General features: G+C 35.7%; 1 protein-coding gene across 2 annotated transcripts in view; it reads right to left on the minus strand.

The window, feature by feature from the left end:
• Nucleotides 1-222: 222 nt before the first annotated feature.
• The window catches only part of LOC102809995 (uncharacterized), an 80,354-nt gene continuing 67,793 nt past the window's right edge, over nucleotides 223-12,783 (minus strand). For both annotated transcript variants that reach the window (XM_085495929.1, XM_006823002.3), the window contains 2 exons: nucleotides 3,042-3,164; nucleotides 223-2,936 (listed from right to left, as the gene is read on the minus strand). In XM_085495929.1, the coding sequence (XP_085352055.1) occupies nucleotides 2,653-2,936; nucleotides 3,042-3,164 (407 nt within the window). In that variant the 3' untranslated portion in view covers nucleotides 223-2,652. The remainder of the gene's footprint in view (nucleotides 2,937-3,041; nucleotides 3,165-12,783) is intronic.

Raw genomic sequence — 12,783 nt, forward strand, 5'->3', positions numbered from 1 at the left:
CGCTTGTTTGTAACCAACGACACGCTATGGCCATCTGACGCATGCGCAGGTGAAGTCTCCCCCGCTTTAATATTGTTGCATAACGCACAGCCAAATGTTGCAAATGATGTAGCTAGACATTCGAAATGTCTGTGTTTAAGTGTGTAATCTGTATTGCGCTGTGAATAACTATTGTAATGTGTGCAATTAGATGGTTGTTCAAAAATTCACACAAAGAACATATTTTAATTAAAATGCAATAACTGCCTTCATTTAACAACACAGTTTCGTCATATATGTATTCATGACATTGAAGGGGGAAGTCCGGGCAAACAACATAATGCTTCCAGATTAAAGAGGTCCGTATATGAGACTGCAATTTACAGGTTTTTTTTAAACTTTTCATTCTCTAAATGTTCAACTTTTCATCATTATTAAGTAGTCCACCATTTTGATTCTCCAACAAAGGATTGTGGGTGAATTATGACATCATATCCGCTATTGTGAAACATTGAGAACATGATTTACATAGATTCAAGTCGTTTATATCAAAGGAGGAATGACGTCATTTCGACTTATATACGTATATATTAGACAAAATACAACTTTAGGTAATTCCTGGAAATATCAAAGTCTGTGTTACTCTGACTTTATGGAATGTTTTTGTTTTATGTAACAGTGAAATAAATGACAGGTTTGTCACGTGACATATAATTCCTTGCAAAATATTGAAGTGACCTTAATTTGTTTCAATACATTAGTGATATAACAATCATAACAGCTTGTGAATAGTAGAAAAAACATTCGTCCAATTCCTGCTGCCTTGTTGCCAAGGTGACGGGTGATCAGTATATCCGATACATACTAGGGCAGGTCACATAGACAGAATAATGATTAAATATCAATTGTATTCTCGTTGCTGTTTTTAATATATCAATTCCTTCCGCTCGAACTGTGATATTTTAGCCGTCTTGATAAACACGCTTTAAATTTAAAGGGCGTGATCATCGCGCCACGCATGCGCGAGATATATGTCTCATATAAACAAAGATGGCGATTTTGACTGTTGCGCACAGCAGCAAGTACAAGCTGAGAGTTTTGTTTTTTTTTTGGTGAATGGAAGATATCGAGGCGGTAGTTAGTGCAAGTTGGGCCCAGGACAAAACTTGTACTTGTTATTTCATTAGAAAAGAGCACTGGATTGTGGGGGAAATCTATGTTTATCAGCACAAATGTCGCACATGCGCGGCGCGACGATTGCCGCCCTTTAAGTATTTTAATTTCCAGGCAGTAAATATAAAATAAACTATTGTGAAACGGCTTGCCTTTCCCATCTCAGCGACAACTACCTGAGGTTCAATATCAATTATTGTTATTAATACTGTCAAGTTTACGAACGCCACTATTCGCATAATTGCAACTTGAAGGCATTGGAAATATAAACGCTGCCCGGAAACTAGGTCAAATACAATTAAATGTGATAGGAGAATGCTCTATTTTGCAAGTAGCTGTTCCAGATGTTTTCCAGTAATGATATGTGATTCTTTTGTTACGGCTTGATTGTCGACGATTAGTGAACTAATGAATTATTGGTGACGTGTCTTCTTCTGTTCTTATCATTCGAGCGCTTACATCACGTATAGTGCTTTTCATTCGAGCCATCTGAAGACATATGACATAGTGACGCAGTATATATTCCGTGTATTATGTTCTCTACTGACGGTACTTATGCGACACTAGTGTACTGTGTGTTTTCGCGTATATATCAGATTAATTTTGTATGGAAAATATGGTTTGACATACCCTGAAATAAAACCGTTGTATTGGCAGAAAACACAGCAGTATCATAGCATGCGCTTTTAAATGAACGTGTATAGGATACATGCTCTTTTAATTTGTTCGTAATTTTATCAAACGAATATTGCCATGGCAACGTTTTCCCTTTCAGATACGGAGGCAATCATTTAAATATCAAAAATATTAAAAATATAAAAGTTGCAAATATCCGAACATTAGATCAGTATCGGCCAAATGGCCATCTTTCAAATAACTCGCAGATGACCAAAATTTAATGTGAAACATTTAGTTAATGGTCCATGTTACTTCATATACTGAAGAAATTAAAAGTGCCTTACTATCTTAAATTCACCTATTTTATTGTCACAAAACCTAAAAAATTCACGACCTCCCTATGGTTTTATTGTTTGGAATACACATACTGACGTCACGCTTCATTGTTATTGATATGATGTATAAACAGAAGTACCAAGGGCACACCATTGTCCGAGTCCAAGTAATATGTCGCCCTCTATGACGGCGAATTCGTCGTTCAGTTTTGTATAATTATATTGAGATACTGTGAAAGTGGAATGTCTGACGTATAAAACCATTTAGCAAAAGCCGCGTTTGAATAATTAAACTGTGAACATTTTGTATTAACGAGTGTCAAATAATTTTCCCCAATGTATGTTTCGTGATTCACCTGAATCTGACAGATTACTTCAATTAATCATAAAAGTCCAGGTGCTGCACAAGGACGGCCTATAATAGTTGAAATTGTAACAAGCACATAAAATCAAGATAATTGACATCACGTGACTCGTACGTCATCCATCAGTCATATTAATCATAGTTGCTGATAAAATCGTGATCTTCTTTCTAAAGTCCGACCAGTCACCTTATTCGAAACCAACACTTTGAAATCATCCCTATGTAAGGAGTTGTCAGGGCAACAAGCGCCACAGCGGCCAGTGCAATGACGGTGACGTCACTAGTAACCATAGTTACATTGGATGTAGCACTTTTGTTACAATTCTGTCCCGTGCAGCAAGTGGTACAAATGAAATCGCCATCTGATTTGCTGCACTCTTCGTTGCTATGCCTTATTTTCTCATCCTCGCATGATGCACCTGTTATACAACCTTTGGTCATTTGGATTGGTTCATATTCACTACCACCTGTAAAAATTAGCATATAAGAAATTATCACAATCGCGACCAAGGCGGAGCCGAGTGAAATCTTTACCGCATGTATATAAGTAGCTCGCGTCCAATTATCCTTACCTTCATACAGTATTTGTGTAAAGCACGTGTCGTATCCAAACGGACACGTCTGAACATCTGAATTCGTAGAACAATATTCAACTGAATCTGACAGAGCGCATTTGTAACAGTCCAAACAGGTAACTGAAAATGGAAAATATACTCAGTGTTAGCCACTATCATTTACAGTGAACTTGAAGGAACTTATTATTTTACCTATACACTTATTGAACTTATTATTTTAACCAACGTGACAGCGACGGACAGTGAAACAATCCGCGCCTCTGCCAAATAGTGCTTTTATATCACGTGATTATCTGCGCCAATTGCATGTTGGGGTGCGATGACCACAAAGGGCGTCACGAGCCTTGAGTATGAGCAGACGACATGATTTAAATAACACATATTCGCAAAATACATGTACATCGCAAAACTTTATCTATCAAAATGTTAATTTTTTGCTGAATCTATAAATACTAACATTTTAAGACAACGAATGAGCAGAGTGAATTCTTCTGAAAAAAACCCAGACGACATGACGTCATCAGACAAGATAGTACAACTGATTTAGCGTCCATCTATTTATCTCCAGACAACGTAGTCTCGTGTCGTACCGTGTCTCAGACGGCAGTGGATTAATGCGGTAATCAGTTGTAGACATTTACGTGTACCAAGCACCGTGTGTCATATGTCAATACACTATTACACTACACAACAAAAGTCACACGCACGTAAATCTAACCTACATGCACCGTCTCAGCACGGTTTGTAGAATTGCTAAAAACATAACATTATCTCGTTCACCGTAACTTCTTTGAATAAATATTTTTTTTTCTTTTTAACAGATAATCCTTTATTAACACCATAAAGGAAGCTATGACATTTCTGCAAATTACTAAAGTATAAAATTTATAAAAAGTTATAATAGAAGAAAGTGCAATACTATTAATAATGAAAATAATATTAATGTTATATGACACGAAGAAATTCTTGAATAAGTTTACTTTTTTTTTCTTTCTATATGTGATATGCTATAATTCTTTTACTAAAATATTCCTTGCATTTTTCTGATTAATAATTTTTCAAGTTGACTTATAGACAGCAAAGGCCGCTACAGTAATTATTAGATTCAGTGTTTCTGATTCTGTCTATACCAAATAAAATGATTGGGAATTCTAATGGAATCTTCTGGTTCATAGAAAAATTAACTGCTTCCCAAAATATTTGTGCACATGAGCATCCAAATATAATAAATATTATATTTTCGACGTTCCGACATTTCAAAATAGAAATATTAAAAATCTGACATGAATCAAAATATTCCTTTATGTATTATGCACCCGCTACTGTATGTGCGTGACATCTGGAAATTAAGTACTTCTTTCTCAGTCGCAGCTAACCTGACGCCTAACTAATCCTAACTCCGATGTCGAACAACGTACACATTGCCATAACCTATATAATATGCGTAATACCCATACTTATTATACATACTCACAGACCCAATTTAATCCTAATTGACCTCTGTGACGTCATATTGACGTCGTTATCGGATCCAAATCGATATTCAGACAGGTACACGTTGAATGTGAACGTACTTAGCTTGATGATGATTTTCGTCTCACTGGATAGCTTTGTAAAACTACGATGCGGGAGACATAGTGCACGATCTAGCATAATTTTTTTTATTAACAAATGTATATTGAAGTATGTACACCATACACTGTGTCTGAGTGTGCGGTCAGCGGTCATTGAACCCAAGCAGAGTGCAACGGTGGTCGCAATGCATGGTTATAGGCTTCTGTAGCGACACTTGCGACGCTGACACCTTGACTGCGCATGCGTGTGTGGTGACCATTTATAACGCCTTGAACGCTAAAAGTTCGAAGTAAAGAGCAAAGTATAATGACAATTTTCATTTAAAAACTTTGAATAATTTAAAATTAAGTCACAAATATGATTCACACTACTTTAATCCATGCAATTTATAATATACACTTGTGACATTCCGTCCACAACTGATCCTTGTGTGACGTCAGTCTGAAAGATCACCAATTGTTATCAAGTTAGCATAAATGTTACTCACTTGGCCCTGAACATGTGTAATGTAGCGATGTTCGATAATGAAAATTAGCATATACCACTCTAGAAACGAGCTCCATGTCAAACTTGTATTCAAATTGAGCTGCTGCCCTACAAAATTGACAACTGGTAGACAATTTTCAAGACGGCGCTTTCTTCATAGTAAACAGATGTACCCATAAACCAATTTTGACAAGAAACAGAAGCATAGTTTAGAGGCTAATTTTTTTTAAATCACTTTTGACCCAAAAAGCACATTTTTGTGCATATTTCAAACTACAGTGTCCATAAAAATAAAATAAAAAACAAAACTTTAAAATTCATACAATAAGCTTTCCGAAAATATATAGTTTTGTGGACAAGGGAGGTCATCTTGGTTTCCGAATTAACTAATTAAAATACCTGTCAGTAAACTGCATCTTGTACAACAAACAGTCTGTGTGTCGTCTGCACGTAATAATTTGACATCAATAAACAGTCCCTCACTGTGATACACGGAAAGACAAGTCAAAATATCCACCAATCGGCCTATTCTGTCTGCTGACAAGCTTATTGGATGTTGAGGCAAACGATCCCAAGAAGTCACTTAAAGCGGGAGGGTCGTCACCTGCGCACGCGCGGGAAATGAGTCCCAAGCGACGATAACAACACACGCTAAAAACGCAAAGGCTTATGGGTAGACGTTTGTTTGTAAACAATGACACGATGTGGCCGTCTGACGCATGCGCAGGTGACGACTCCCCCGCTTTAACAATTTATTTAGTAGAAGACAATGTCGCTTTAAGCACTTATCATAAGCAATACATACCCTGTCATAGCAAATGAGCTTAGGACTAAACACTCCATATGTTCTACAGTACTTTAAAGCGGGAGGGTCGTCACCTGCACACGCGCGGGAATTGAGTCCCGATAACAACATACGCTAAAAACGCAAAGACTCATGGGTAGACGCTTGTTTGTAAACAATGACACGCTATGACCTTCTGACGCATGCGTAGGTGACGACTCCCCCGCTTTAAGTACTTGTGGTAGCAATGTAATAACAACCATAAAGAATTGAATGCATATCTTCTGACTCACTGTCACCTGCATCACAAAGTTCTACCTCTACAGACACAATAACTGAAAACGTAAAAACGTCAGCAAGTCGAAATATTGCTTAATTAATATTATTAAAATTGATGAAAATTCTCAAAACATATGAGTCCATTCCGCTTCCTTTCATTATGTTTGTTATTTCAATAACAATGTCAATCACGTTTACTATCTTTTCCAGAGGGAGTATAACGTAATTGCATTTGGGTAAGTTACTGAGTTGAATAATTAATTAAGTGGATAGCCGAAATAACGTAATACAACGACACTTGGGATAAACGTGATATAAATGAATGGACCAGAATACACAATGTGAGGAACCTAGAGTTGACATATTGCATTGCTGGAGTGAATGCTGTCATGACAACCGGGAATTTGGCCTGCTAATGCCGTTTAGTTCTAACCAATATATTTTACAACCGGGGACTACGTAATAGACCATCATATGATTTCCATATGTTATCATGTCAAATTTGCTAATGGCGTCAAAATAACGTCATCTAACTCATATTCGTGAATGGAAGTTACAAATCCCAAAACGCAAAGCGGCATACAACCTACAATTAACCGAAACAACTTGATAAATAATAAATGCAGTGCACGTGGTTCTACAGTTATCAGTCATGTGAATATAATATTACTACACAATTCTTACAACATAAACTTGTATCCCACTATATGTATGTCTCAATGGTTTGGATGGAATAGTGGCCAATTCAAGTCAATGGACTATCAAGATCGATCTTGTCTCAACTCAGTCTAAAAATGAAAACAGGTTAAAGCGCGGTAGTCGTCGCGCTGCGCATGTGCCACATTTGTGATGATAAACATTGATTTTCCCACAATCCAATGCGCTCTTCAAATGAAAATCACAAGTATGAGGTTTGTCAGTTCTTACTCGTTGATCTGCGCAACAGTCAAAGTCGCCATCTTTGTTTATATGAGACCCATATATCTCGCACATGAGCAGCGCGACGACTACTGCGCTTTAAACTTTGTCAACACATGCTTTTATAGAATTATGTTAACCCTAGCGTTTGGTGAATTTAATAAAATACTGGACGAAATAATAAAAACAAAATACGAAACTTAGGACCATATTCATGAAACCGCACTAACTTAGTAGCTAACCAGTACTTAATAGCTGCAGGCCTTTTTATATGCTTACTAGGCTTAGTGAGGTTTCCGGCCTCTGGTGTATGTGCCTATGAGCCATGTACATAGTGATGTATATATGTATTCGGTGTATAAGTGACCTCCTTCTGGTGACACACCTTGATGAACGATCGCCGTGACATAAATAGAACGCCACATATTTAAATGACACTGTATTCTTCTCACGGTTTTCCTATAAAGTGTACTTAAAATGTACTTGACCATTATTTGAAATACAGCCAAACAAATGGCTTCATGGAAAGTGCGATGAATTAATTGAGATATATTGTTGCTTCCGTTTCTTGACTTTTTGTGTGGGATGTTCTCATCTCATAGAACTTAGTATTATAGAAGAACAAATAGATCTCAGAAAAAACTTTTTTTGACGAATATTTCAGCAAAAACTTGTTTTACAATTGGATTCAGACTTAATTTCGATTTAGAAAATATACAATTCAAATCACATAACTAGATTCGCCGTACGATTCGTTGATTGCGAAGTCGTGGGTTCATTTTATGCTAATTAGAATATATATTGTACGATTGGAATTAAGGGAAGAGTTTATGTACAGGGTTGACAATTTGTTAAAATTTGAACGGCGGAACAGGGAACAACTTCAAAGGCGATCAGTCTAGCAGGAAGTACACCCTGGCAGATAGAGGGAACAACCTCGCAGGGGAATACCTTCACATAAAGAATTGCTTCGTATGGGGAACAGTCTAGTTGGGGGGAACAAACTGGCAGAACGTTAGTTAACTTAAAGAAAATTGCCTTTGTCCTACAGATTATTTACGGGCCTATTTTGGATAATTTCACCGTCCCAAATTTGAAAAAATCGCCAAAATGTGACATATTTTAAATTGAAATGGTATCACACTAATTACAAGTAAATACATGCTCAAACCGTCGGCATACACGAATCAGTTGCATTCACATTCATTATATTCATACCCGCTAACACGTACACACAACCCATAAACATGCAACAATTGTTTATCTTGAGAAAACAAATATAATAAGAGAAATGTCAAGAAAAGTGGGCAATAAAACATGATATATGTGTTTCCCGTGGTTTACATAGGTGCTATTCATAAAATAAATGAACAGTGAAGGTAACTTCTTAAAAAAAGTTCCAAGTAAACGGTAAATCAATTGATTAAGCGATTTATTCACGCAAAACAAAATGTTTTACTTCTATAAATTTCATTTGGTGCCAAAGATACCAGCTCGACAGGACTAGTGTAAGTACTTATTGGGATTAAAGAATGAGCAAGAGTTATTTAGAAAACGCGGGAAATCAAATATAATGTATGCAAACGAAACAATGAATATTCAAGAATATCTAATTACCCAATGTTACATTTGAATAGTGCAAGGCATTAAGAGGACATACAAGAAAGGGTTATTAACGATCATGGTATATTGGTAATACTAATGGTGATGTTTTAGTCAGTTGATAAGAAATATATATCTTGCCTCAGGATTTTGTGGCCTTATGTTTTTTTTATAAAAATCGATTAGAATGTGCAATATGCATTTGACATGCATTAATGTTGACATATGTAGATGAGCCCAGTGAATATAATGAATGGAACTCATTACTCGTATATACAGTGTCAAGTAGTGTGAAGTGATCCATATATCAAATAGATCGATTGATCCATGTACGTGCTTAACACATTATTGTCACGGGTATCAATCATTCGAGACAAATTAATAATTACTAGGTTTGGAAATGAACATATATAGGCACAATCGCACGCGGTGTTATTGAAGAAGGTAACGCTGTAATTAACATAAATATGCTAATTAATTGCGATTCAGAAAAAAAAATTGTGGTTTAGTCGAATTCATGATTTTTTATAATAACTCAGATTGATTGAAACTGTAAGAAACTGTAAGATTGAAACTGTTGAAATTATATGATGGAGTTATAAAACTGTGTCGGCAAATTATGCAGATTTATTCAAATTAATTGAAATTTACTTGGTAGGTGAGCTGTTTCAGTGATAAATATGCACAGTAACCATGCACAATTAAAATCTAGGTAACGTTTAATTATAATCAATAAACATTTATGCAAATGTGCCCATCATCACACTTCAAAACTAAATGCTTTTACCACATGTAATTTCTGAAGAGTTTTCTCTCAATTATACAGTGATTAATGTTTAGCGCAGATTGTGTAGACAAATAAGTATTCCATTAATCAAATAGCGATCTGTGTTGATTTATGACATGACTTCGTACACGTCTGGGTTAATTTTAATTGTTTTACTTTGACGTGAATAAGTCGCTTAAAAACTAAACATAATTGACTGAATAGAGAATTCTAAAACAAAAGTTAAAATAAAATAAAATGATCACAGACATTTGAAAACACAATTAAATATTCTGTACAATACTATTACACGGGAGAGGTAAGAAATATGGGAATCTGTTGTCGCTTTGAGAACATCAATAATAATATTCAAAAGAAATATCATATATAATCAGAGATATAAACTGATATTATTTCATTAATGTTATTTATCATAACACTATTTCGAAAAGTTTTCTGAACTTTTTATACTGTATAGAAATTACAGTTTGCTACTAAACAACTTCATTCATAACAACGATTAATCACGATTTAACATATAACACATGACTCCACATCAAGCTGGGTATAGAATAGTTGTTAAGCAATATCAATGTACACACCACATGACCCGGCAATGAACATGCCTCCCATGCTAATTTGTTATTGATTGTATTTAAAGCGGGAGTTCCAAGCGATGATAACAACACACGCTAAAAACACAAAGGCTCATGGGTAGACGTTTGATTGTAAACAATTACACGCTATGGCCATCTGACGCATACGCAGGTGACGACTCCCCCGCTTTAAAACCGATATTCACAGTGACTGAAGTATACCAAATATTAACAAGTACTGTTTTGATGATAACCATTATTGAACTCAATGAGAAGATGACAGATCACTTGATACAACACATAGTGTTCGTTGGTTAATCTTTGACCTCTCCACTTGCTTAGTCATATTTCACGTGAAATGGAAATTGATCAATACAGCCCACGAGGAATATGCATTTTAATTTGTTGACTTCAGTTTGGTACAGAACAGTTTCTTTTAATATAGACCATTGAACGTTGAACAAATGCAAAATGTAGTTACTACATTCAGGTGTCTGTATGATGTTTTCTCTGAAGAACATTGGTAATGGAAGCATATCCAACTGGTTAGAAAACGAATTCTTCACTGTTGCGCATGCGCATACGGTAAAGTAGCAACAAGGGAACTCGAATTCAACATATGTCCTTGAGCATTAATTTTCCTTAACGACACAATTCAACATCATCATCATCCGAGCAAGCCGGTAATTGTATTACGTATTAACCTTTTCAATAATGTAGACTGTTGTACTTTTTACTTAGTAACCTTCATCTAGCATATAGAAGCCGTAACTAGAAACGACTTGTATGAAAAAAAAAAAAAAAACGTTAATAACAGTAACCAGTGTTTAAGTGTTTGTTTCATCACTGTCAGTGAACAATTTATGAAATTGTCAATCAAGGTTTTTCAATTAAAATCAAAATATTAATTAAAATACGCACATATGGTGGAAATGTTCCAATCTAATCATATCCTGGAGCACGTTTTACACGTACAGATAAAGTACGTGAGTGGTAATCAAATATTTATAATCCCTAAACAAATTTCCCAACGAAATTGTCCAATTATCAGAACAAGTGATTTAATTAAATACGAGATTTACAGTGTAATGACCAATCCATGTTCAGTTAAATTTTATTTATGCTCGGGGTATTCCACACGATAGATCGACGCATATACAGTCACGCAAAGAAGTATTCTTTTCGATTTCATTTCGTTTCACTAAGTCAATACATTTATATAATAAAATGACCATTGTTTCTAGTTACCTAGATAGATACAACTAATTATAATTATAATCATTGTCATTTGGTTATTTATTTCTCATGAAATATACATGCCTTATTTCATCCAACATAGATATTTTTGTATTGAGTTTGTAGTATCTCATGTTATTGTATCGTTTCTAAAATATAGTTGAGCATAGGTCATAGGTCATAAACAATTTTTAAATCGCAGATATGATGCACACTTGTGTCTCTAGGAATGTTTTTTTTTATAGAACTACAATGAGATAGTCGACACTTTAGCTAAATTCCATACAGCTATTTCAACGTGTTCTACAGTATATCAACCTCAATTATTATGGCAGAGCTATCAGACAATTCCGACGTGTGGTCGCAGAACAACCCAGACTAAGCCAAATTGTTCTGCTATGAAGGAAGTTACGATTTCAACCTCCGTGACTGGAAGATTAGGGACTCAAATTCTGCCCTTTTTAAATCAGTCCAGGCAGTTACTCTACAGAGAGACAGGTCTATGCAGGTTTTTGATGCATGCTGATTCGGCATGTATCGGGAGTGCTGTGCCGTGTATATCCAAGTTGTTTCTTCTGATTATCGGTTCATTAATCATTTACACAAAAGAAGTTGGATAATACATTTATGCAGCAGTGAACTCTGTTTTTGGCTACATTTTGTCTTTTTTCCTATTACACTCGTTCTTTCCTTTCCTTCTGTCCCCCCTCTCAACTTCCTCCTTCCCTCCCTCCTATAAATGTCCCCAGACATATCTCGGTTATCTTAGACGAATATTGACCGACAAGGGGGTTATAACTACGTAAAAATCATTTCGAGGGTGCTTGTATGCAAGAATAAGTCGTTACGTTTCTAGATTCTCCCAAGTGGTATTTGCTTTCCGACATCTTCTTGTAAGTATCTCTACTTGTAGGAACTGAGCACTTCGCAGTGTGATGCATCGATGCGCTAAGTGGGATTTTACATGATGTGCTTAGATATCAAAGAGCAGAGGATTATCTTTGGTTGTGACATAGATTGTATAGAAGATGGACATGCAGCTGCAGCATCTTTTGAAGCAACTTACGCTGTAATTCATTGTGTAAATATCAGTGATAATTGGTGTTGTTTGAATGCAGCTGGCTGATTTTCTGATTCAACGAAAATCATGTACATTTGATAGCATGCATTAGAGTTGACATACGTTTTTTGTCACACGAACAAAAAAACACATTTTTTGAACGATTTGTGTAAATAGTGAACAAATTCTGTTGTAAGGATTAGAATTTTGGAAAATGTCACAAGAACTATTGGAAATGTAAAACTGGCACAGGTTAAATGACAGGGCAAATAATGACACAGGTTAAAAGACAGGGGAAATAATGGCACAGGTTAAATGACAGGGCAAATAACGACACGGGTTAAAGACAGGGGAAATAATGGCACAGGTTAAATGGCACATGAAATATGTGAACGGGCAAAATGGTACAGGAAATAGTGGCACAGTTAAAAATGGTA

This window comes from Saccoglossus kowalevskii, chromosome 22, assembly GCF_978046115.1.
Source record: "Saccoglossus kowalevskii chromosome 22, keSacKowa6.1, whole genome shotgun sequence".
Taxonomy (NCBI): domain Eukaryota; kingdom Metazoa; phylum Hemichordata; class Enteropneusta; family Harrimaniidae; genus Saccoglossus; species Saccoglossus kowalevskii.